This window comes from Martes martes (genome assembly GCF_963455335.1).
Source record: "Martes martes genome assembly, chromosome: 13".
NCBI classification, from domain to species: Eukaryota; Metazoa; Chordata; class Mammalia; order Carnivora; family Mustelidae; genus Martes; species Martes martes.
In genome coordinates, this window is record NC_137901.1 from 7,679,339 (window position 1) to 7,706,275 (window position 26,937).

Genomic DNA, 26,937 nt, shown 5'->3' on the forward strand with positions numbered 1-26,937 from the left:
GCTTAACCCACTGAGCCACCCAGGTGCCCCTAAACATTGAATTTTTAATCCTTTTTGTTTTTTAATTGATTCATAGAATCCTGTCACAAAGCTCTAATCGTTAAAAAACCAGAACCTAAACAGTTCTTTCAATTTTAAGTCAGTTGATTAAGGTTAAAAAATGTATAATATAAAATTTGGGCCTGTGGTTTTATACTAATTAAGGGTCAGTTTTCTTTGGGTGTTCTAGAACTATTTAAATATTGTTGAATTTCCCTTTTTCCCTCTAAAATACAAACTAAACAAAAATTCAATATCTGTTCAAATCAATCTGCTGTTACGCTTGATTTAGTGTTATTCAGTTCAACATGTAGTTAATAAGCCCTGGGTTATGTGTTCAGCTTTGGTAGGGACGTGCTTGTCTTCAAGAATTTATTGCATTATTCTGGGGATTTATGTGCATAGCATGAAATACTCAAATCAAAAAGCCTCCTGCTTTCGGTTCAGTAGCAGAGTTATAAACAATGTGGAGGGTCCAGTTCTGGCTGTTGGTAGTTCTGGTTGCTGGTTTAGGGAAGAAGTAAGTATCCTGTATCCCAGGCTTTGGGAATGTGTTGAAGATTGCACTTGAGTTATTCTGGGCAGAGAAAAATTACAGTGAAGAAGACACGGAAGTGAGTAGTATGTTAGGGAATAGAATTTTCTTTGGAGAAGCATAGACTTTGTGATGTAGAGAATGATAAAAATAGAAAGTTGAGCTAGCTACATTAAGATCGTATAGTCTGCCATGTTTTTCATAAAAAATTTTTAACTTTTTAATTTTTTTTATTCATTAAGGCAAGCCAACTTTTACCGGAACCTATGTCAGCAGCATTATTTCTAGTTTCTTTGGACATGCCTATTTCTTTGGAATATCCAAATATTCATGAAGCTGTTGTGGCATATTTGGAACAGCTGAATTCTGAAAACTACAGTATTTATAAACGAACTGCAGAGGCTGTTTATTCAATTGAATGTACCTGTAACTTCCTGTCTGATGTTGGGAAGGAGGTAAACAGTTTCTAAATATTCCTTTGCTAAAATATTTGGAAAATATAACCTATACTTTCAAATCAATGGATATATAATAACTGTATTGTGGGGGGGTACATTATTATTGAATGGTCACTTGTCAGGTTAAAGTAAGGGTATGGTTTGTGTGAAGGTAAACAAAGAATTTATGGGACTGACGCGCTGCCTACTGCGCTAAGGAAGCGGGTAAACGAAGACTTCAGATAGATGAATGGTGTATATTCATGAGGCCAGTTATTTTTAAAAAGACAGTATTTATTTTCAATGTCTTAATATATAATAGTTCCTTTTTGAAGTGATTTACTGTGTATGAACACCGTGACAATTGACATAAACACAATTATAAAGACCATTTTAGTGCTTGTCTATAGACACATGTTTCCTTTAATATTTTATAAACCCTTAGTACATACTCACACAGAGAGCCTGATTTTTTATTAAATAAAACCGTGAACTAGATTGTTTATAAGGTAAGATGAATTTAGGTGCAATGTTATAGCAATAATTATATATTGTTGTTTATCCCTTTTAGAGACTATTCATTACAATTTTTAGTATTTTTATCAATGAAGGGGTTAGTGAGTCTTAAAATAGACATTGACTACAATAGGTGTTTACTGTTTGAAAGTACTGTTTGAAAGTTCCTGAAAAACTAGGAACTAAATTCTTAACTCTTTTTGTTCCCTACAGGGGAAGCTATCTCAGCCTCTGATTTTCCTTCATTTACCCTTACTTTTTTCTTTTTCTGTAGCCATATCTCAGTGCCAGTGGCATCTTGTTTCCTCCGTGATAGAAGGGCAAATTGTCTTTAAATTGAATTATTTCTGTGGTATTCTGCATGGTCAGTTAATCATGCATGTACTGGTTGTCCTTTATGTTTGCAGAAGCAGTCAGGATGTAGAAGGGGGACATGGATCATCAAGATATATGAGTCCTGCCTTGAGTCTACAGTTAGTAGGGAGATAGGGCTACAAACAAATAGCCACTTGATTGTAACCTTACGCCTACTTAGAGGTGAAAAATGGAAACTTTCTTGGGCATTTAGCAAGGAATTTTTCCCACATTTTTCCACCTAAGCTGACATTTTTAGTTTGCTGGTTGGGAAGGTGGACTTAAGCAAATGTGAACGGTCTCAAGGTTTCTGAATAATCCAATTTCTCTTTAAATTTTACTTAGTTAACATACAGTGCAGTATTGGTTTTTGGAATAGAATTCAGTGATTCATCACTTACATACAACAGCCAATGCTCATCACAAAATGTGCCCTCCTTAATACCCTTCACCCATCTGTCCTATCCTGCAGCTACCTCCACCCATCAACCCTCAGTTCTCTGTCGTTAAGAGGCTCTTATGGTTTATTTTCCTGTATCCTTCCTCCATCCCTTCCCATATGTTCATCTGTTTTCTTTCTTAATGAATGATCTTATTTCTTGAAGTTGCTTAGTTAGCTGTTGAGAATTCTGTTGTACATGGATTTGACATTTACTGTTTCATTCTGCTCTTTTTTAGGGAGAGAGGAATCTCTTAGAATTAGTGGAGCTGGCAGACCAAGCCTTGCGAAGCTTTTCCTATCATCAGCATTTCCCCCTAATAAAGGAAATCATCTGCCTGTGTTCAAAGATGTAATATTCTCTTTGTTGATATTATATTATTATAGGATGTATTGTGTATGTATGCACTTAGAAGCAATGAAAACAGAATTGGCCTTAAATCTTGTTACTGTTTTTTAGTTAAAATTGTTTTTATATATGTCTGACCTCTAAATCTATATGTATAGCTGCATTAGGGCAGTCAGCTATTTTATTCAAGGGTAAACTTTAAATTCCATGCCTGTAATCAACATTAACTATCCCTGGATTTTCATACATTTGTTTTGGTGTCCATCCAAACTAAGTATTCAAACATATTTGTTTATTTATCTTTGAAGATATCTTTAATTAATAACTTAAATTGAGGGTCTTTCAGTGTTTCGTTACTTTCTACCTTTTTCTGTGTGGATTTTTAGAATGGATCATGCATTGGTTAATTTATTTAGAAGACACTGGGCGGTGCCTGGGGGTCTCAGTCCCTTAAGTGTCTGTCTGCCTTGGGCTCAGGTCATGATCCTAGGGTTCTGGGATTGAGCTCACATCGGGCTCCCTGCTCAGGAGGGGAGTCTGCTTTCTCCTTCTTCCTCCCTCTGCTCATCCTCTGTCTTCCCTCTTTCTCTGTCACTCTCCTCTCTCTCAAATAAATAAAATATTTTGAAGACATTGGGGCAGATTCCTATTTAGAATTTAGTATCTTCATTGCTTTTGAAGAGTAAATTCCATGATGATAAATATTAAGTATGAGTTTTAAAAATTTATTTATTACCTCACATAAGTTAATGTTTGTGTATGTATGTATATGTGTTTATATATAGTAACATTTATGATCTGTTCTCTTAACAAGTATCAAGAATATAATACAATATTAGCTGTAGTCATCATAGAGAACTTTAGATTTCCAGAATTTGTACGTTCTGAAATACTAAAACCTTGTATGCTTTGACCAACATCTCCACATTTCCTGTGTTCCTCAGTCCCCCACCATTTTGCTCTCTGTTTCTATGAGTTTGACTTTTTTAGATTACACATATAAATGAGATTGTGCAGTGTATTTGTCTTTCTGTACCTGGCTTATTTATGTTACTTAGCATAATGTCTCCATGCTTCATCTGTGTTGTTAAGAAGATTTCTTTTCTTTTTTAAGGCTGAGTAATATGCCATTGTATATATATACTACATTTTTTTGTATTTGTTCATCCTTTGAGGGACACTTGGTTGTTTCCACATATAGTTACTCTCGAAAAACACAGATTTGAACTGTGAGGGTCCACTTATGTGAGGGTTTATTTCAATAAATATATGTACAGTGCTGTAAATGTATTTCTCTTACCATTCTTTAGATTTTTTTTTCTCTAGCTCTATTGTAAGAATACAGTGTATATGTAACACATATAACATACGAAATATGTGTTAATCATCTGTTCATGTTACTGGGAGGGTTTCTGGTCAACAGTAGGCTATTACTAGTTAAGTGTTTGGGGAGTCAAACGTTATATAAGGATTTTTAACTGCAGGGAGGTCAGTGCCCCTACCCCTGTGTTATTTAAAGGTTAGCTGTATCGACTAGTGTGAATAATACTGGGATGTACATGGGAGTACAGATATTTTCTTTGAGATACTGACTTCATTTCCTTTGGATTTATAACCAGTAGTGGGATTGCTGGATCATTTGGTAGTTCTATTTTTAATTTTGAGGAAACACCATACTGTTTTCCATAATGGCTGTATATCAGTTTACATCCCAAATAGGGGTTTGTAATGACTTTTTTTGTACTTTTAAAGAGAATATTTTTTCCACTGAGGCAGGTAAGGTCTTGGGTAAATATTAATACTGGGTTAGTTAAATAGATTCCAGTTGGAGAAATTGGAGTAGGAAGAAACCCCTTCCACTGTGCTTTTCAGTCTCTTGAGTAACTCACTTACCTTAGATATCTTGGATGTTTTACCTTTTTACCAGTTGGAAATCTGCACAGGCCAGTCCATTACTTCAAGGAGAAAGTCAGAAGGTGTTTCTACGCATGTTATCTCACCCATTACTGCAAGTGAAAGTGGAAACTTACAATTGCTGTCTGGAAATTATTAAGGTGGGTTTTTGGCTTTTGTTTTTTGTTGTTGGGAAGAGCTAATAGTGGATTCTCTTATTTTATTTTATGTATTTATTTTTTGATATAGTATTTTACTTTATTTTTTAAATAGGCTCCATGCCTAGCATAGGGCTTGGACTCATGACCCTGAGATCAAGAGTTGCATGCTCTACCAACTGAGCCAGCCAGTGCCTCTGGATTCTCTTATTCAAACTCTAAAATTAATTCACATTTTGTGTGAGATACAAGAATTATTACCATAAAAATAAATGACAGTTATTAGTCAACTTTAAGACATTTTTGCTATTAATTCTCTAAATACCAAGTCTAGCAATTGAAGTGCTTTATTAGAAAATTTGTTAAGAATTACATTTGTGTTTTGTTATTTAATGATGGAAGCATTGTAAGAAAATCTTGATTTCTACCATGTATTCAAAAGTCATTTCTGGGTGACTTCGTGGCTCAGTTGGTTAAGTGTGAGCATAGAAATACCGTCTGAATCGCTGCTTTTATTTATTTTGGGTATATATATCCAGAAGTAGGATTACTGGATTGCATGGTAGTTCTATTATTAATGTTTTGAGGAACTGCCATGCTGCTTTCCATAGTGGCTGCATCATTTCATGTCCCCACCAGTAGTACATGAGGGTTCCAGTTTCTCTACATGCTCCCCAACAGTTGTTATTTTCTGTTTTTTTCTTTCTTTTAGTAACAGCCACCCCAATCTCATCATGTTTGCTTTTAATTTACTCATTAAGTTTAAATTTCACTTATTCCATTTTTATTACTATGCTTTTTCTTTGCTTCTTTTTTAACTTTTTTTTTTTCTTTAAATCTTTCATTTTCTTCTTTTGCTTCTTTGGAAATTGTGAACATACTGATTTTATAATTTATTTAGATTATTATATAGATTGCTTTCATTTATTATGGCTATTGAATCTCATATGTTGTTCATTTCAGCAAGTGATGTGATTTTTAATTGTGAAGTTTTCTTTGGCAGGGTGGTTTGTACTTTGGGAATCTCATATTCTGTAGACAGTGGTTTTATAATTACTTTTGCCTTGTTTACAGGGATTTGACAGAATTGATAGGTGCTGTAGGCTGGGAGGAGCTTATTAGGGAGATATATTTTCATTTAAATATGTCTAAATGCTCATCAAAAGAACCAGCTGAGAGGGAAAGAGGGTGGCAAGTGCCTAATTAAGAGAAGCTAGTGCCTTTGAAAGTTGAAGGCATTGGGATCTAGAATATTGATGTCTGATTGAGCATAAGTGGGCTTAGGTATAGCAGCAAGTGGCAGGTACTTCCTTCCATTGATTCTTTATTTTCTTTGAGATGGAAAGTAAGTGGCATGTTCAGTGTGTTTGAAATAACTGGTGTGAGTAGAAGTTTGATAAGATCAAATAGCAGGATTTGAGGGTCGTATTGAGGGCTTGGTTGATTGTTTTTATAATCTTAATAGTGAAATTAATCTACTTTGCATGATTAGCTAGCTCTTTGTGGTTTTGGAGAATGTAAGCATTTGGATCCATCAAGGGTTGTGGTTTATCCCTAATGATGGGAGGGAAGGCCTTTGGTGAAAGTGAGCTGAGTGGCTGAAATGAGAGCCCGCAGAATCAAAGGAGGTAAAAGCTAGAGGGGAGGAAGTAGTTCAGACTTGGAGGTTAGAGGAGTATATTGTGAGGTGTTAAGCAAGGTAGAAACCTGTATTTATGATTTTAGAGGAGATATAAGTGGAAGCTAAGTTGAAGTGTTCCTGAGTTACAGGGCAGATAATGGTTATTGAGATGAGGAGGTCAAGAAGCTGAGATCTGCATGTGTGGGATAGTCCTTACCCTCAGCAATTTAGAATAGTGGAATTGGTTTTGATGTTCAGATCCTTGAAGTGGCCTTTAAAGAATTCCTTGGAATGCCTTGCCAACCATTATGAAGCTTTAGATTTCATTCTAAGTACAGTGAGAAGCTATGAATGATTTTAGGCAGGGAAATGATTTGATCTATTTACCTTTTTAAAAAGATCATTCTTCCTATTGTGTGAGGAATCAATTGCCAGGGGTCAAGAGTAGAAGCCAAAAGACCAGTTCCCCTGTAGTAGCCCCACTGAGATGTGATCATGTGGTGGAGATGAAGGGAAAAAAGGAATTCGGGATGTATTATGGACATAGAGCTGGTTGGTCTGCTGATAACGGGAGTAAGATATAGAAAGTGGTCAAAGAGGAGTTCTGGGGTTTGGGATTTAGCAGTTGGATTGACGGTGGTGTCCTAAGTATCAGATTGTGGATTGGATAGAACTCTTGAACCTGTTAAGTTTGAGATGCCTTTTTTTTTTTTTTAAAGGATCTTATTTGTTTGACAGAGAGAGATCAGAAGTAGGCAGAGCAGCAGGCAGAGAGAGAAGGGGAAGCAGGCTCCCCGCTGAGCAGAGAGCCCGATGTGGGGCTCGATCCCAGGACCCTGAGATCATGACCTGAGCTGAAGGCAGAGACTTAACCCACTGGGCCACCCAGGTGCCCCTGAGATGCCTTTTTATATCTAAGTGGAGATTCTAAGTAGATGGTGGAATATAATAATAGTAACAACAACAACAACAATAATGCCAGTTATAATGATGGTGATGATGGTGGTAATAATAGTGATAACAACTAATATTTATTCTATGCACCAAGTACTTTTCTAAATATGTTACATCATCTAATCATCATTAGATGAAAAGACCAATGTAGGTAAGCTGATACATTGAGTGATGAGAAAAGAAAGGTGTTTCATTAAGGATTAAGTATTATTCCCATTATATGGATTAGTAAACTGAAGGTCAGAGAGTTCAAGTTTTTTTTTTTTTTTTTTAAGATTTTATTTATTTGTTTGAGAGGAGAGAGAAAGTGTGCACACAAGCCGTGGGAGTGGCAGAGGGGAGAGAGGGAGAATCTCAAGCAGACTCCACAGTGAGCACAGAGTCCACTGCAGGGCTCAGTCTCATGACCTTGAGAGCATGACCTCTGTTGAAATTAAGAATTGGTCGCTTAGGGTGCCTGGGTGGCTCAGTTGGTTAAGCGACTGCCTTCAGCTCGGGTCATGATCCCGGAGTCCTGGGATCGAGTCCTGCATCGGGCTCCCAACTCCACGGGGAGTCTGCTTCTCCCTCTCACCTTCTCCTCGCTCATGCTCTCTCTCACTGTCTCTCTCTCAAATAAATAAAGAATTGGTCACTTAACTGACTGAGCCACCCAAGTGTCCCAAGTTTAAGGATTTTGAGGAAGCAACTTTTTTTTTTTAAGATTTTATTTATTTATTTATTTATGTATTTGAGAGAGGGAGGGAGAGGGAGAGAGCCTGTGTCCAAGTTCGGGGGAGAGGCAGAGGGAAAGGAGAGAGAATCCCAAGCAGACTCTCCACTGAGCGGGGAGCCTGACGCTGGCCTCAGTCTCACGACCCCGAGATCATGACCTGAGCGGAAGTGAGGTGTGGACAGGTGCTCAGCCGACTATACCACCCAGGCGCTCCAAGTGCCAGAGCTCTTATTAAACCATAGGCCAAGGCTATGCTCTTTCAAAAGGTTAGAATATACACTTATTGTCTAGCATGATTAAAATCTAAAGAGAAAAAATATGTAGTTACGTGTATGTGTATGTGTAACTTTTTGACCTCTGATTTGCTGTTTGTGGTTAGGAAGTAGTATTTTGCAGAGGGAAAAAAAAATCCATTTCTGAGAGTCATTGTTGATTTTGTATTGCGTTTAAGTTCTGTTAATATTTCAGGTAGCTTTTATCCCCTTCTTAAGCAGTCTCTAAGAGAATACTGTCCTCTAGCTCAAATTGAGAAAAGAATTTGTGATGAGTCGAGAAATGGCACGGAGGTAGTACTTGTATTCAGGTGCATAGCTGTATTGATGATCAGTATCCTACCGATATGTTGTCTTTCCCTTCCGGCAAAACTTCAGGTCTATTTTTATTTGAATTTTGTTTTTCTTTCTCAAACTTCAGTAAGCAAAATGCGAACACCCTAAGATAAGTTTATTGTGTTTTTTTAAAATGTTTGTCATTATGAACAATCTCAAGAGGTTATGATTGTCTCAGAAGTTTAGTTATTTAATTTATCAAAACTCTGCTTGTTGGCAGAAAGTAACATAACGCATCTCATATAGACTCAAAAGGCAAGAGAAATTTTTTTCATCCTGTATCAGTTAAAAGTTTCAGTGAAGTGAAAAGTAAAATTAGAATTAAATTGTAAACAGAAGAAAGAGGAATTCTTTGGAACAATTAGTGTCACTAATTTTTAAAAACTATTTTACAGGAATGTTTAGGTGTCCATAATGTCACTAAACCTGTGTCTTCACTTTGTAATGGAATTCATTTTCTGCTTCACCCAAAAGTTTTGTATGAAATCTCTGCATTTGGCATTCAAGAGCCCAAAAATGAGGTATGGCTTAAGAGTAAATGCAAAAGACCAGTGTTATTTATTAGATACTCAGTTAAATCAAGATCCTATTCTAATATAATTAGATAGTATGATGGGAAGTTGAAAAGAGACTTGCTTTTGATTCATGGTTCGGTTGAGATTTTATTACATAAGGAGAAATGTGAAGAAAAATGCGAGAGTCAAGATATGAGCACGTACTTGTTCTTAAAGAATTCGGATGCGCTCTTATGTTTTCCGTGTGAGATACGAGCTGTACAGTATTATAGCCTGCAGGTTATTTCAGGGGAATTTTTATTTAATGCAAAAATATGCCTTTAAGGTTAAAAACAAAGGAAATCCTCAGGGAGGGAGACTAGCTGAGAAGAGAAGGTGAGACGAAGCTACAGAACACGAGCACTTGAGGGAAGAGACGTTCTTCGCGCCGCTCCCGCGCTGACGCAGTGTTACAGGCACGCGGGGGGCTTGAGCAGGGCCTCACTGTCGGATTCCGCGATCCGTGTTGTTGAACAGGTGAACGCTGCCGCCAAGGCCATCCTGCTGTATCTGCTGCAGGGACGACTGATGATGACAGCGGTGACCTGGGACAAGTTCATTGAGTCTCTCTGTCCTGTCATTCCAGTGCTGCAGGTGCTCTGGGCGAGGCCCTGTTTCCCATCCCATTTATCTTGGGCGAGTGTGACGGATTGAAACACGTGCAGACGGCAGAGCTGTCATGCGAGAGAAATGAGACGCCGTGCAGGCTCTGTGGAGCAGGGGCAGGGAGTGGGTGGCTGTCTTGCTGCCAGCAGAAGGTTCAATCGGGAGAGCTAATTTGTCTGTGTGCACTTTATGGATTCGGGTGGGAGGTTAAGGAGTGGGGTGCAGGGATTTGGCACTGACTGTGAAAAATAAACTCAGCCTTCTGTAAAGGCTTTTAGGCAAAGCTAACAGTGCTTTTGAAGCAGATGTTACGTAACTAAACTTGCCTGTGAATTGCATCCATGTATGTAGGCGATCAGGGTGCTACTTTGATTCACAGGCTCTGGGAAGCAGGCTTCTCCAGCAGTGATTCTGGGCACTGAGGAGGAGTGAGGGGCGTTCAGGCCAGTCCCCTGCCTCCACCTCTTTCCTGTGGGCACAGGTCTGAAGATCTGGGAAGCACCTCATCTAGGGGAGGTGCCACTACCAGAATCTCAGAAAATAGAAAAATCAGCAAGCGTCAAGAGAGTTGGCATATTTTCCTGAAGTTGTTCAATATTATTATTATTATTCTTTGTTAAAGATTTTATTTATTTGACAGAGAGACAGCGAGAGTGGGAACACAAGCAGGGGGAGTAGGAGAGGGAGATGTAGGCTTTCGCAGAGCAGGGAGCCCGACACGGAGCTCGACCCCAGGACCCTGGGATCATGACCTGAGCCGAAGGCAGCCACTTAAGGACTGAGCTACCCAGGTGCCCCCCAATGTTATCTTTTTAATACAACTTTATATAGGTTTCTTACCTGACATAGGTTATTTTGATAAGTGGCTATTCAACTGAATTGAAAGAAATTCAGGAGTTGCTCGACAGGCTAAAACGATTCTTACTTTCAAGTTAAAAAGTTCAGCAATATGTATAAAACAAAGAGTAATTTCTCTTTTTCTGGAATCTGTTAGGGCTATGCTGACACAGAAGATCCTTTGGGTAACTCCATTCTCCTCCTGAGCAAAGGGAGTCCTGAGGCGGGCGAAGGGGCTCTCCCCTGTACCACCCGACTGAAGTCCCTGCTGCGGCTCCTGCTCGTCAGAAAGCCGTCGTAAGTAGAGCGGGATCTGCTGTGTGTGCAGGATTCTTGGGAGCATTCTCAGAAAGCGGAGTAATGCCGTCATTCCCAAGTACAGTAGAACCGATGGAGGTTAAGGAAAGTGACTCTCCATTGTAAGGCAGAGAGAGGAAACCCGTGCATGAAACGGAACAGACACGGGGTTGGACGTTTGGGTGCTTTCCTGACACCTTCCTTGGTGGCCAGCCTCGGGCCAGGTCAGCGTGCCTTCTCCTGGCGCTGGCGCTCAGAGTGCGGCTCGCTGGCGCTGCGGGCGGGTTACAAAGCCACGGGGATGAGTAGATCGTGTCTTCTCTCTTTAGAAATCGGTAGCCTCCTCTTCTGAACATTTGTTCTGAAAGTAAGTGTTCATAAAACTGTAATGGCCCGGTTGACCATATACCAGAGTGAGCAGGCATTTTCATCTTGCTTAGTTTGTCTTCCTACTTGGGAAACTGGAAAAGTGTTCTTTTCGCCACCATTAGTGTAAGTGTCATTTAAACTAAAAGAAAAGAAGAAAAATGTATTGCCTCTCTCCCTCTCTGTCAGGGCGACGTGGATCTTCTCTGTTGCTCTCTTTAGGGAACAGTGGTCATTTTTTCCCTCACTGAGAAGAGAGCAAGCTTAGTCGCGATGGATAAGCAGTGATGATGGGCAAGAGGCGGTTGCAGAAGCTAGGAGGAGCAGGCGTCCTTTCAACAGTGGATAACTTTGCTTTAATCAAACCTTACCTTAGGATAATACAGCGGCTTATTTATAAACACATGATCAGGCTGAACAATAAGGAAGTAGGTGGACATAATCTAAAACATTGAGTGAATGGAGGGAGGAAAGTCAAGAGAAGAGACTACAATAGCAGCACGGAGAGTGAGGTTTCCCAGCGGGCGCAGCCATGCAGGACGCAGGGGCAGGTGGAGTTACAGCGTCTGCTGCTCGGGAGTGGCCTCCATACGACGGGGCAGTGTCTGTACTAACGAGCCAGGCTAGTATTCTTCACTCCCAGATTTGGCGATGTAACACAATAGAAGTTTATTTTCTGTTCACCTTTGGAGGGCCACAGTCTCCAGGTGAACAAAGACATACTCATCAGGTAGGCCCTTTCAAGACTTAGAGATCCCCTCCCAGGAGCCCATGGCAAGGCCAGAGCACCCTTCCAGTAAGGTCATTTTCTCACAACGAACTCGGAACAGTTTGAATCACATACTTGTTCTCGTCTGAATCATTCTGCCCTACCCTACCAGACCGTAAACTCTGTGTAGGCTAGAACACTGTCCATTGCCGATCTTTATGTCATTAGATCGTAGAGTACCTCGGACGTAAATGTGCTCAAAACATAACATGTTGAAGGAAATAAGCGGTGAGAATAACTGTACTCTGTTGCCCCACACTAAGCCTAAAACGTGCTGAATTTCTCTCCTAGACGAGATGCATGAGTACACGCTTTACATACTCCACTCTGGCCTTTTTGCTGGGGGCTTACAGCCCCAGAGTTGAATATAGACAGCCCTGGCTTGAAATGAAAGGAGCAAAGTAAAACTTTCTGTAGGTGTCTAGCTATTCTCACAGCAAATGGTAGAGGGAGAACGTTTGTTTGACTTTTCACACCATCTTGGAGTAAATATCAGTACTCTGAAGAGGACATCTGTTAATAAAATCACTGTAAATTTCCCTGAGATTTGGGAAGTACTTATTGGATGTCAGCTGTGTGCCTACGAGCCATGGGAGGCTGTGGGAAATTAACAGCACTCGGTGTGGACACAGCACTGGCTGTATGGAATTGGGCTTGTAATTGGGAGGAGAAGTATTACCAGTTATACTTTATTATTGATTGTAATAAAGCAAGATTGGCATTATGCCACACGGACTTCAGGGTGACAGGGCCACACACAGCAAGGTGACCCAGCCTCGGCTGCAGTAGGGAGGACTCTAGAGAGTAAAGTTATCTAGAGAGTTGAGTAGGACGTGGGAGATAGCAGGTCTTAACTGTCGTCTTATAAATGATACTTGAAACCTGGAGCTTGGGTTATCACTTAGAATTTTCCCAGTTTTTACGTCATTCAAGAACCTGTCAGAGTAGCAGTAGATATCTGGTTGTCTCACTGTTTCCCAACTCCATGCCCTTTGTCCACTTAATGGTTTTCATTTTTCCAGTTCATTGTCTAATGGCATGCAACATTTAATCTTTTTGTTTTTTTAAGGTTTTATTTATTTATTTGACAGAGAGAGACACAGTGAGAGAGGGAACACAAGAAGGGGGAGTGGGAGAGGGAGAAGCAGGCTTCCCGTGGAGCAGGGAGCCTGATGCGGTGCTCGATCCCAGGAACCTGGGATCATGACCTGAGCTGAAGGCAGAGGCTTTAACCCACTGAGCCACCCAGGAGCCCCAAAATTTAATCTTTTCTTGAAATTTCTCACCTCCTACTCAACTGACTTTAATCCTAATCCATTCCAGATAAAATGGGATTTTGATGGGAGTCACAAGAATTTGCGTTTTTTTATTTGAGAAGAATCTGTTTGACCCCTAATATAAGAACATTTTCACAAATGTTGTGACATTACATTTTAGTTCTTAATGTGATTAGTCTCCTGGAGGTTTAACCTAATGTTTGTACTCTGTTCATGAGTCTGGTAATTTTTGATTTTTAGCTAGATCGCTAGGCTTCGAGTCAGGAATTATGGATATAATTTGCAGGTTTTATTAACTTATTGCCATTGACTGTGATATTGACCATGGACTATGAAGTTGATCGTCTCAGTGAGTCTGTCTCTTCATTTGTAACTTGATTATTCTTTATTTCTGAAGAATAATTGTAGTTATACATTATTTTAGTAGAAAAACAAAGTACCTTTGTCAGTAATGTCAGTATAAACATGGTAAATTATCGTGTTGATATACAATAATGCTTTGTGATTATAGACTTTAAGTTATAGACATTGTGTATTACAAAAAATGTTGACTGAAACACTTTGTTTCTTTAGGGTCCGCTCACTAGCATTAAAGCTTTTAGCGTGTCATCTCGCAAGGGAAGAAGGGGCTGACACAAAGCGGCCTTCAATAGATGCCAGAGTTCTCTCCAGAGTTACTAACTTATTTATCGTGAAAAAGCCTATTGAACTCAAATTGGATGACAGAAGAGAACTGGTTATTAAGGTAACTATAACTGTCGGGTTTATTATTTCCTGGTTACTTGATGCATTTGTGTATCACATGTTTTATGTTACATTCTTCAGTTTGTGTACGCATCTGAGAGGAAGAGAAGTGGTTATTCATGGCTCGTTTGAAATTGTGTTCTGGCTTTGTCTGACTTCTGGATACATTTATTTATTGAATAAGTATTTCTTAGGTGCCTACTGCATGCCAGGCATTATGTCCCTCTCATTTAATATATACACTGGAAATGCAGATTAATTTGAATAGCATCTTAAATACAAGATAAGGTTAATGTAGTGGAAGGAAATTCTGTGGTGACTCTTAAAAACAAATATTACTGACATAAAAACTCTTGGAAAATCTTCTTGTTCTTATGTTGGGAATAGCCTATAAGGAAGAAGGAGAAAGTTCCTATGATTAAAGTTATTAGCTTCTTCATTATGAGAGGCAAAAAATAATACAGGTGAAAAGGTGGTTTCTCTTAAATGGTACAGTGGTTCTGGGATTTTGTCAGTAATCTCTTTTCTAAATCTTTGTCTCCTTATATACCTCCAGAGGCATATCATCCATTTCCCTATCTTTAGCCAGGACTGTACCCAAATCATCCTGGACCAATGGAGGATCCGATAAAGAAAGCTATCCGTTACCTTCATTGATTCATTCCTATGCATTATAGCTTCTCTCTCGACTTCCAGGGTATAGTCTATCAGTTTTAATTGAAGTTTAGACCAACCCCCAAAGCTTGTGGTGGTATTGTATAGCCCCAGATAATACAATGGGTTTTCTCAATGTTCTTCTAACCTAAGTGTTCAGGGCCACGTGACAGCCCCAGCAGGAGGATCGGAGAACATTCCCCTGACTATATGTCGGGTCCTGCTGGGGACTTCCTGAGAACTGCCCACTGGTAGTTGCTCCTGTGACTTGGGTGTGATGTGGAGGAAGGTGGGGAGTAGGGGTTCTAGCACTGTCTTTGTGAGTCCATGTTAGGGCCCATAGATAGGTGGGGGAATGGAGTATCGTCTTTGTCCTTTTCCTGTTCCCCTCCACTGTTGGGTTTGCCACCTCAGACCTGTCCTGGTATGAAGTGACAGGGACTGGTATTGGAAGTGGCTCTGTTGGAGTGCCGGGCAGCAAGTCCTAGCATGTGCTGCCCGGCCTCTGAAGAGGGAAGAACGGCAGAGGCCAGGGCATTCTAGCTGCTGGCTTCTGGGAGCCGTGGAGAAATGCGGAGTCACATGTCTGGGGTCGCTATTCTCGGGTAACTACCTATAGAGATGTTATGTAGCTTGGATGTTTTCTGTGACGTTCTTAAGGTGCTGATGGGTTATGAATGACTTCCTGGCAAAAACACACCTTAAGAAGAAAGGCTTATTTGACATGATGGCTCTTTGTTTTAGATCCTAAGTTTTCCCTGACCTAGCACATCATTGCTGCAAATTTACATGTAAATATATGTAAGTAAGTGGACTTTGGAGCTTTTGTTCTTACGGTATGAACTATAAAATTTTATTGAACAATTGGAAGTAGATGAAAGCAATTTCTTTTTTTTTTTCTTTCTGGTTTTCAGTTGGAGACTGTTGAAAAGGTATACGAAATCTTTACCTCAGATGATATCGATCTTGTTTTGAGAAAGTCAGCCGCAGAACAGTTAGCTGTGATTATGCAAGGTAATATCTTTTAAGGAAAATGATTGCTCTACTGCTGGTAATTGGATTTGAGGTAGCTGTGTGCAGTGGTATCAGGAGTTGCAAACTGCAGTTTTGGGGGCCAGATACAGGCTACAGCCTGTTTTTGGTTTTTTTTTGTTGTTTTTTTTTTGTTTGTTTGTTTTTTAGTAGTCCTTAAGAATGGTTTTTAACATTTTTATTTATTTAAATTTTTAAAAAAGATTTTATTTATTTGAGAGTCAGAGAGAGCACAAGTAGGGGGAGGGGCAAAAGGAGAGGGAGAAGCAGGCTCCCTGCTGAGCAGGGATCCTGACATGGGCTGGATCCCAGGACCCGGGGATCATGACCCGAGCCAAAGGCAGACACTTAACTGACTGAGCCACCCAGGTGCCCTAGTCTTAACATTTTTAAAGAGTTATTAAAAAAAAGAAAGAGAGAGAATATGTAACAAAGATGATTTGTGACCAGCAAAATCTACCATACTTTCTATCTAGTTCTTTTCAGAAAAGGTATGCTGACCCCAGTCGAGATTACCATAATTTAACCTGTAGAATGTCATTTGATAGAATTATCTTCCTTCTAAAGTAGTGATATAATTCTAATAGTGAATTGGGTGTTTCCTTCTCAGTTTATGTAGTACACGATACTTTCAGTTCGTTCCAGCGTGGGTAAAGAAATCAATCAGACAGTACTTTGTGGGTAGATAAAATAAAAACAGTGCACTATAACTTTGTATTTTCCTTAAAGGTTTATTTAAAAAACAACAACTAGTAAAATATATTGGTAACTTTATTTGCAGTGTTATTATTCTACAGGCTTCCATTCTTTGGGTTTTTTATTTTTCCCTATATGTGATGTATGTAATTTATCTTTAATATTTGAGAGAAATGATAATTTTGCACTTACATAAAAAGATTCTAACCTGGAACATGGGATGTACTTAATGTTCCTGCCCTGACATTAGTGGAAACTGGGATGAGAAGAGTGATTTGAAAAAGCATATCTAACGTATTTGTGGCTCTAATAATGGTACAGACTGTAGAAAATAAGGCTCTAGAAAATGTAGACAGCCTTGGTTAAGAAAATCCTAAAACTCTTGTAGAGAGGATTCTTCCTGTATTGTTAATTACAAAAATAAAGCTTATAATTTTGGTGTACACTGTATTGGCAGGTAGTGGAAACTTTTTTTTTTTTAAGTGGCAGCCAAAGGTATTTCTAGTCATAGCTACAAATTCAATATCATTATGTGTATTTTTTTTATTAACATATAATGTATTATTTGTCTCAGGGGTACAGGTCCGTGAATTATCAGTCTTACACAATTCTCATTGTATATATGTATATTCTCAGTGAGAGTTATAGGAGAATAAGTTAAGAAAATTTGTCTGTGAGAATTTGAATACTTGCAACTAATCTATAAGCAACTAGACATTTTGTTGCTAGTAATATCTCCAGTGTGTGTGTGTGTGCACGTGCGTTGTGTGTGTGTGTGTGTGTGTGTGTGCACGTATGTCTTACTATATTTGGGCTGCACTAATAGAATACCACAGACTGGGTACCTTATGAAAAATGGAAATTTATTTCTCACAGTTCTGGGGGTTGGGAGTCCAAGATCAAGGTGCCCTCAGATTCAGTGTCTGGGGAGAGCCAGCTGCTTGGTTCATAGATGGCCAACTTTTTCCTGTGTCCTCATAGGGAGAAGAGACTTCTTTTATAAGGACAGTAATCCCATGCTTCAGGGCTCCACTGTCCTGACCTAATTGCCTCCGAAAGGCCCCACCTCCTCATATGATCTCACTGGAGATTAGGTTTCAGCAAATGAATTTTGGGGCAACATAAACAGTCCATAGCAGTGAATACACTCTCTCTCTCACACATACACATAAACACACAGTCATGTATATACGCTTACTTAAAAAGGTCATATTTTTCAGAAATATATGGAGTATGTTATGATCCCTTACCCTTTGTATTTGCCATTGAGAGTTTAGAGGTTAGAAATCTAAATTTTATTTTATTTTATTTATTTATTTTTAAAGATTTTATTTATTTCTATTTGACAGTTAGAGATCACAAGTAGGCAGAGAGGCAGGCAGAGAGAGAGAGAGGAGGAAGCAGGCACGCTGCTGAGCAGAGAGCCCGATGCGGGGCTCGATCCCAGGACCCTGAGATCATGACCTGAGCCGAAGGCAGAGGCTTTAACCCACTGAGCCACCCAGGCGCCCCTTTATTTACTTATTTAGTAAGCTCAGTGCCCAGTGTGAGGCTCAAACTCATGACCCTGAGATCAAGAGTCACATGCTCTACTGGCTGAACCAGCCAGACAACCCTGAAATCTGAGTTTTTATTAATAGAAAAATGGCCATGTTGCAAGTTATTAACATTGCTTATAGATAATTCTAAACATCTCAAGGTGATGGATTTGGAAAAGAGAAGAATTGTCAATGAAACAATATAAAGAAATTAACTTGTCATGTACCAATAAAAGAATTCATTTGTATACTTGAAATTTTAGTAGTTTTCAGGGTCTGAACTATTTGATTTAACTGTTCTTTTTTAATAGCTTTTGAATTTTACATTGTAGAAATGAGTAAGATGTGCTTGTTACTTAAAAGTTTTCAAATAGTTCAGCTGTGTATAAAGTAAAAATTTAAAGTTTCCAAGTTTCCTCCTCTAATTTCAACACGAGGTGTAACTGTTTTTAACAGTTTGAGTTGTGGATACCTGCTCTGTATTTTAAAACTACAAAAAATATTCTTTAACTCTTAGTGACTTCTTCTTCTTCTTTTTTTTTGTCTACAGATATTAAAATGCATGCTGTGGTGAAAAAGTTACACTTAGTTGACAAGATAATTGAGTATTTAAATGAATGTGTAGGTCAGGATGGTGAGGTAAGACTAACAGTGTATCTAGACATTATTTTTATGGGTTGGTATTTTTATTAATCAGATCTGAAATTAAATTCAGCTGAATTTGGGTAAGTACTTGGAGATTAAGTCCCAATTAACACTAAGTACCTTGTTTATTCTTTTATTTCTAAGAATGAAGTCTCTCTAAAGGAAAACTAATGTTAAATTTTTCAGGATGTGTAAGCAGAAGTGTAAACAAAGCTTATTTCAGTGAAGAAGAATTCTTAATATTTATTTGCATTTTGTTTTATACAGTCTTCATGAAAAAGCATAAAATTTAGAATAAATTGATATTATAGTATATTTTATCTTGCCTTAGAATTGGTGATAGTAGCATAACTGTGTTTTCCCTCCTGGCCAGGTCATAGAATGTTTAATTCAGCCGTGCCTCACGCTCTTGAGGAAAGTTCTTTGTGCTGACCCAGTCATGCGCGTGGCCCTCTCCCAGCAGTCTTCTCTCTTGACCCTGTTATTCAGAGGTGAATAAAATAAATTCTGCTAATAATGAGATCAGTCTTAAGCTTTAAGTGTTATGCTTTAACTGTAGGTCACATTTACTTTCTGTTTTACTAATAGAATAACAAAGTTTTTTAGTGGATATGCTGCTAAGAATATCCGTTGCGATGGAAAATGTTTCTTTTGTGGAAATTTCCTTGTAATCCCGTTACTGAGGAGACCTCAGAGCTGAGACAGGCTGAAGCCTCTGGTTGTTCTTTGCACATTGAAGTGGCTTTCATTTGGTGCTCAGTTACCTGTTATCTATAAAGAGCACAGGCTGCCACTGCTGTCATTACTGCCTTCTGTCCCTTATCCATGGCCACAGTCTTAGTCCGCTTGTGCCTTTACATCCTGACCTGTGGTGTGGTATCTGGTTGTGTTATTGAACTGACAGCGGGAGTGTACACCCAGTGTGTGCAGGCGGGGAGCTAGGTCATCCTGAAGGACTCTGAGTGCTAGTTTATTTTAAAGAGTGATTCTTTTTTTCTTAACCCATTTCAGTTTGGTTGTATTTAGGTAGAAAAATTCCATGTCATTTTGTTCTCTTTTTCTTCCTTCTGACTGTTCTCAGTAGAAAGGTTGGTAACATTTTGTGCTATTTTTTTCTTAGAAGTTTAGGCCACTGCCTTTAAATAATTCTGCAAGATGCATCTCGATCAAATGTCTCAATATGCTTAACCTTGTTAATTATCATAAGTGAGATTTATGTTCCAAATATTATTAGGATATACATTAGAATATAGTCATTTTATTTTAGCATTTTTGTTTCTTCTAATGCCATCTGCTTGCCAAGTGAAGAGAACACAGTTTATTTAATATAAGCATCGAATATAAGCATTGTTAAAGGTCCAAACCAGGTGAAGTTCTAAACAGACCCTGTGTCCAGGCTCCTGCTTTGAATAGTCCGTGAAATTTTACAATTTTTATTTTTTATTTTTTATTTTTATTTTTTTATTTTTTTTTATTTTTTAAAGATTTTTATTTATTTATTTGACAGAGAGAGAGAGATTACAAGTAGGCAGAGAGTCAGGCAGAGAGAGAGGAGGAAGCAGGCTCCCCGCTGAGCGGAGACCCCGATGTGGGGCTTGATCCCAGGACCCTGGGATCATGACCTGAGCCGAAGGCAGAGGCTTTAACCCACTGAGCCACCCAGGCACCCCAATTTTACAATTCTTAACAGATCTGGAAGAGTAGTGGTTGTGGATCTTGAGTTTTCTTTAATCCTATTAATTATCTTGCTGATAACCTCACTCAGTAGGATTTCATCCCTAGTTTACCTTTTCTTTGTTTTCTTTTTAAATTTTTACAATTCTTATTTTTATAATTATGATTTAAATTATTTATAATTTTGATTCAAATTATTCAAGCATTCATGAGCACTTACTAGATTCAAAGGCACTTTCTAAGTCAGCGTCATCTGTACCCTTTTAGTATTAACAATTTTTCTATTTCATTGATGTTTGTGAGAACTATTTCAGTGAATCTGAAACTGAATTACAGCACCTTTTATTATGGATTTAGTTTCAGGACAAAGTTTTTTTTAAAGATTTGTTTATTTATTTTAGAGAGAGAGCACACGCGTGTGAGCAGGGTGGGGGAGGGGCAGAGGAAGAGGGAGAGAGAGAGAGCATTTCAAGCAATTTCCCTGCTGAGCATAGAGTCCCACTCAGGGCTCCATCCCACAACCCTGAGATCATGACCTGAGCCGAAATCAAAAGTTGGATGTTTAAGTGACTGAGCCACCCAGGCGCCATGGCAAAATAAGTTTTTTAATCAAGTTCTCTACCAGGAAACTCATTCCTCAGCAAATATTTATTGAGTACATGCTATGTGCTAGGTACAGCACTAGGCCCTGGGACATATTGATGAGCTTGGTAAATGACCTCCTTGAAGCTTACAGCATAGTTGGGGACTTTGACAAATACACAATGAGGCATAAAAATACCTATAATAGTGGATTTCCTGGTGCCAGAGGGAAGTGTTCCTGTGCAGATTGGGTGGTGGGAAAACATCAGAGAATGCTTCCAGGAAATGTGGATCCAAGCTGGAATTTCAGAAATGAATAGTTCAGTTAGAGAGGGTTGATTTCCAGATAGAGGGAGCCACAGTTATGTGTGAGAGAGAACGTGTGTTTGAAATGGTGATTGGTCAGGGATGACTGGATTTTGGGGGCTTCTGGGGTAAGAGGAAGACGATGAGATGAGGCACGGAGGGCAGTTCATATAAGGCCTGGTAGGTCACGGGAAACAGCACTGAGAAGCCATTTAAGATTATTAAACTGAGGGGTATGTGTTTTAGAAAGATTACTCTATCCACAGCATGGCGGATAGGTTGAAGGGGAATAACAATTAAATAATCCAGCAGACACGCTGCTTTTAATTATAAATTTTATGTAATGACAGAATCCTACCCTTGACAGAATTGCATGGTGAGAACTTAATCATTTATTACACCATCTTGCAGTGAGGAAATTGAGATCTAGGGAGATTTATTGACTTGGCCAAGGTCATAACCAGATAATGGTGGAGGCAAGAAAACCCAAACTTCCTTACTTTTGTCAGTTTGTTTTTGTTTTAAATAATTGCAGAACTTCTATATCCATACTGTAAAAATTTGAACAGTATGGAATGATAAAAGTAAAATGCTGGAAGTTTTTAAACTTTTCTTTCCTTTCTCAGTTTCCCCAAAGAAGAATGTGCTAGGTGTTGTTTGGCATATGTCATTTGGAATGATCTTTTCTTTATAGCCATGTTGTATTTTTTTATGCTATATACTTAAGTATTGTGTTGCTTTTTTTCAACTGAAAATGTATTTTGAATATCTTCCCTTGTTATTACATGTGAGTCTCCCTTATTAAAAAACACAAAATCAAAAAATCACTGCATAGTGTTTCAGAATTTCTGTTTACCATATTTATATTTCTCTCAGATTTTTTTAAAAAAATATTTTATTTATTTATTTGATAGAGAGAGAGATCACAAGTAGACAGAGAGGCAGGCAGAGAGAGAGGGGGAAGCAGGTTCCCTGCTGAGCAGAAAGCCTGATGTGGGGCTCGATCCCAGGCCCCTGAGATTATGACCTGAGCTGAAGGCAGAGGCTTAACCCACTGAACCACCCAAGCGCCCCTTCTCTCAGATTTTTAACTATGATAGTGATCATGTTTTATGATCATTTGTGCGTACGCTGTAATCAGAATTGCTGGGTCAAAGAGATTTTACAGGATAAGGTTTGGTTCCCCTCCACATCATTCCCACCAGTGGTATTTAAAAGTACTTATTTTCTTCATAACCTTGCTAAAACCGAATATGTCTCTTTTAAAACAGTTCTTTAATGTTATTGGTGAAAATAATATCTTATTATTGTTTTATTTTCTATTTTTAAAACAGTTTTAGTGCAGGTGATTATCTTTTCATGTATTTATCATACCCAGATTCTTATTCTGTGAATTGCCTATTTTTCTGTTGCATTTAATTTCTTTTTAGTTACTTACAGAATTTTTTTATATAACATAAATATAAGCCTTATGCCTGATTTTATGTTAAGATTTTCTTCCAACCTTTGTATCCTTTTTAATGTATTTATTATTACATCTTTAGCCTTAACTATTTTATGGAAGTTTATAAAGCTTTTCTGTTACGGCAGCTGAGCTTTTCATCATGCCCTAAAAGGAGGGCCTTTCTAATTCTGAATTCAGGATTCTTTTTTTTTTTTTAAATAAAGTCCTCTTTATTTTTTAAAATTTAAAAAAAAAAATATTTATTTGCCAGAGAGAGAATGTGAGAGAGAGGGAACGAGAGTACAAGCAGGGGGAGTGGCAGGTAGAGGGAGAAGCTGGCTCCCTGCTGAGCGAGGAGCCCAGTGTGGGACTTGATCCCAGGATCCTAGGGTCATGATGAGAGCCGAAGGCGGACACTTACCACCTGAGCCATCCAGGTGTCCCTGAATTGAGGATTCTAAATGGGCTTCTATTCTTTCTCTTAACGTGTTTATAGTGTTGTTTAAAAAAATTTAGATCTTGGGGCGCCTGGGTGGCTCAGTGGGTTAAAGCCTCTGCCTTCGGCTCAGGTCATGATCCCAGAGTCCTGGGATCGAGCCCCGCATTGGGCTCTCTGCTCAGCGGGGAGCCTGCTTCCCTTCCTCTCTCTGCCTGCCTCTCTGCCTGCTTGTGATCCCTGTCTGTCAAATAAATAAAATCTTAAAAAAAAAAAAATTAGATCTTTGTGTAGAACTGGTTTTGGTAAATAGTGTAAGGTAGGGATCTAGATCTATTTTTTTTTTTATTGTAGGCACTTATATTGCAGTAATTTCTTAGCTCATCCTGTTCCCACTGATATGAAGTCTACTTTATCATAAATTAAATTCTTATATGTATTTCTGTTTCTTTTTAGCTCATTGATGTTTTTAATCATGTCAGTCACATGGTGATACTATCCTTAAGTCGGGAAAAGTATCTCCTTTTGAAATTAATTTCTTGTTGCTACTTTCCTGGATTTGCTAACTCTGTATTATGTTATTATTCCCATGTGCTTGGTACCACCACCATACCTATTTGATTAGAATTTCATAGTTGTCAAGCACTGAGAAGTTGTAGCATAGGGAATGGTACAGAGGTGGAAACTAAGGCTTATTAATGCTATAGTATTTGACCAGGCCACTTCACTAGTAGGACATAATGGTGCTAACTTTGAATCTTATTAGTGCAGAGCAGTTTCCTTTTCCATTATCTTGTAATAAGCAAGGCACACGAATTAAAATGCCACCAACACAAACACTGTGTTCTGAAGGCAAACCCAAGTTCTATGACTATATGTTTGTAGGAATGGGCAGAAGTGATCAAATAAGTAGATCTTTGAATGAGCAAACTTTAGCTGGAGGTAAAGGGCTTGGCAGATCTCCCCAGAAGCTACATTGTTTTGCTTCTTCCAGGACTGAAAGTACACAGTATCCAGTGAGCGGATCTGCAGGTGCCTCTCTGAACCAGCAGCATGCGGGATTCACAGGCTCTAGTCCAGACCTGCTGAAGCAGAAGGTTTTAGCAAGCCTTCCTGATGACCCACGTGTGTCAGTGTGTCTGTGTGTCTGTGCTCGTGTTGCAGTTCTCTGAGAATGACCTCTCTTCCCTTTGCAGTTCTCTGAGAATGACCTCTCTTCCCTTCGCAGTTCTCTGAGAATGACCTCTCTTCCCTTGGAGCTAAGATATTTTAAATTTGAAGTCCATTTTTCTAGAGGTAAAAATATTTCATGAAGTTATGCTTCTTCTTATTTCTTAGTTTCCTTGATATTTCGTGAAAATTGTGCTGTTGTGACTGAAGTCGGAGCATTATTTTGTCTTCTGTTATTTGACGAAGTATCAAGAATGGATATGTGGTGAGCTATAAGAATTGTAAAACTTCTTTACTCTTATTTAAGGTTTTGATGCAATCTTATAGCAATGCATGGAAATTTCTGAATTACAAAGCTTATACTTTCCATTTTGGTTTGAGTAAGCAGTATCAAAAAGTCAAAAAGCGTATTGTCTCAGAAAGTCCCATGAACTTTTTTTTTTTTTTTTATTTATTTTTCAGAGAGAGAGAGAGAGAGCACAAGAGGGGGAGGGGGAGGCAGAGGAGAAGCAGGCTCCCCACTGAGCAGAGAGCCCAATATGAGACTTGATCCCAGGACTCTGGGATCATGACCTGAGCTGAAGGCAGCTGCTTAATCAACTGAACCACCCAGGTGTCCCTCCCATGAACTTTTAACTTGAGCATTACTAAGCATAAAATTAAAAAATTGCTGCAGTAATTTTTGTCATTAATACATATTTCAGTATGTACTCTGGATGTCATGTGTTTTTTTTAACATTTTATTGAAAAACCTTTGGGAAGATGTTAAGATGGTAATATCTGATTAACACTGATCTTGATTGAGCAGGAGCCAATGGGAGGGGGACATAGATTCACCTGCTAGTACAGTGCCCACGTTATTTGAGTAATTTATTATATGGACTTCCTAAGCACTAATTTACTCTCTAGAAGCAAATCTAGGTAGTAGGAAAGTGTTCTTCAAATGATAGAGCCAATTGCAACTCTTGTTTGGTGATTCAGTCAGGGAGCAAATTGTATTTGTTGGATAAAACCATGGTTTACTCATTTGTTTCTTTCCGTGTGTGTGTGTTTTTAATGAAATAGGTCTATTAATCCTTCCAATAAACCTTCACCATCGGTCTTCAGTTTGCCTGTCTCAGTTTTTAGAAGGTAAATGATTTACTGTTTTGACATTTGACTTTTTTTGAAGGTAAACTGTTTCAGGAAGGTTCTTCTGACATATTAAATCATATGACTCGTAGTGTTTTAATGTTTCCTCACCGTGGTGCTTCGGAGAGTTCAGTAAATGCATGGGCCCATCCGTATCTTTCCATCTGATGGAGTTCAGGTGTACAGAAAAGTTGAAAGAACTATACAGTGGATGTGTGCTTACTCTCCAGCCTTGATTCGGCAGTTGTTAACGCATGGACTTAGTTTCTTTTTCTCTCTCAGTGTATTTATTTATTTGTTTATTTTATGTAATTTTTCTCTGATGCATTTGAAAATAAGTTTCAGATGTAATTTTACTTCTCTCCTAGTTATTCCAGCATGTACCTCCTTAAATTAAGGACACTCTCCTATATAACCACTGTGCCATGCATGATCACATCTAAGAAAATTAAAAATCATTCTGTAACATAATCCAATTTCTCCAGTTGTATCCAAAATAATAATTACCTCCTAGAGGAGAGCAAGGGGAAAGGGAACAGCAAAACTTCCCGAAGGATTGGAAATGTTCTGTATTTTATTCTGAGTGGTGGTCATGCAAATGAATACAAATGTAAAAATTCATCAGGCTACATATAAATTGGAAATCTATATATTTAAAGATAAGTAAATTGTGTCTTAATAAAATTATAATTAATTTAAAAATAACATTCCGTAATTTGGTAGGGCTTATTACATGCACTGTAATCATTTTCATTACTGTATAATATTCTGTTGTTGAATTTATTTACCACAATTTAGTCATTCTCCAGTCAGAAGGTATTTGGGTTGATTCTGGGCTTCTGTTCCTATATCCGCTCCTGTAAGCATGTATATGTTTCCTGGTGTAGTGTGTAAGAGTTCCTTTTAAATATATTGTTCAGAGTGAAATTCCTTGTTTATAGACATCACCCACTCTTCATGGTCTTTCGATTTGGCTAAGTAATCAAACTAACATGACTATAATAGGCCTTGCTTGGAATGAGATTACATGTGTGGATGCTGGGAGCTGTCTTTAGTTAAGTGTGCCATAGGCATAGTTTCCGGGACCCCACAAAACAGGTGACTTGTAAGAGCCACAGCACTCAGGGTTGTTCAGAGCGGTGACTTCCCATCATACACTTAGAGTTTATTCCTACACCTCCCAGCCCAGATGTGAGAGTCATTTTTGCTGTAAGCACAAACCACAGCTTAGCAATATGTTGACATTCCATATCTATTTGGTTGTCCTGGGGCAAAGGGCCAGAATTAGCTCAAGATAAAATTTGTCCATAGAGAAGAACCAAGAGTTTTGTTATTCCTTTACTCAGAGTAATGTTGTCATTTTAAAAATTGTCCGTCTGGCGGATGTATAGTAGTTTTTCAAACCTGTTGTGCTGTATTACCCTGCACTTTTCATTCTTTCTTCCTTCTTGTTCTTGGCTTAATTTGCAGTTCATTTTCCAACTTACTAAAGAATTCCCCGTTGATCAATTGCTTTGCCTTTTCTTATTTAGTGCAAGTCCTTTCAAGTGGGCTCTGTGTC

At 38.6% G+C, this 26,937-nt stretch overlaps 1 protein-coding gene across 1 annotated transcript in view; it reads left to right on the plus strand.

The window, feature by feature from the left end:
* The window catches only part of RTTN (rotatin), a 160,195-nt gene that overhangs the window by 31,465 nt on the left and 101,793 nt on the right, over positions 1–26,937 (plus strand). The window contains exons 12-23 of the mRNA XM_080822236.1: positions 817–1,029; positions 2,560–2,672; positions 4,597–4,723; positions 9,014–9,139; positions 9,650–9,766; positions 10,773–10,912; positions 13,898–14,069; positions 15,637–15,736; positions 18,539–18,627; positions 19,007–19,124; positions 24,414–24,510; positions 25,311–25,376. Coding sequence (XP_080678362.1) covers positions 817–1,029; positions 2,560–2,672; positions 4,597–4,723; positions 9,014–9,139; positions 9,650–9,766; positions 10,773–10,912; positions 13,898–14,069; positions 15,637–15,736; positions 18,539–18,627; positions 19,007–19,124; positions 24,414–24,510; positions 25,311–25,376 — 1,478 coding nt within the window. The remainder of the gene's footprint in view (positions 1–816; positions 1,030–2,559; positions 2,673–4,596; positions 4,724–9,013; positions 9,140–9,649; positions 9,767–10,772; positions 10,913–13,897; positions 14,070–15,636; positions 15,737–18,538; positions 18,628–19,006; positions 19,125–24,413; positions 24,511–25,310; positions 25,377–26,937) is intronic.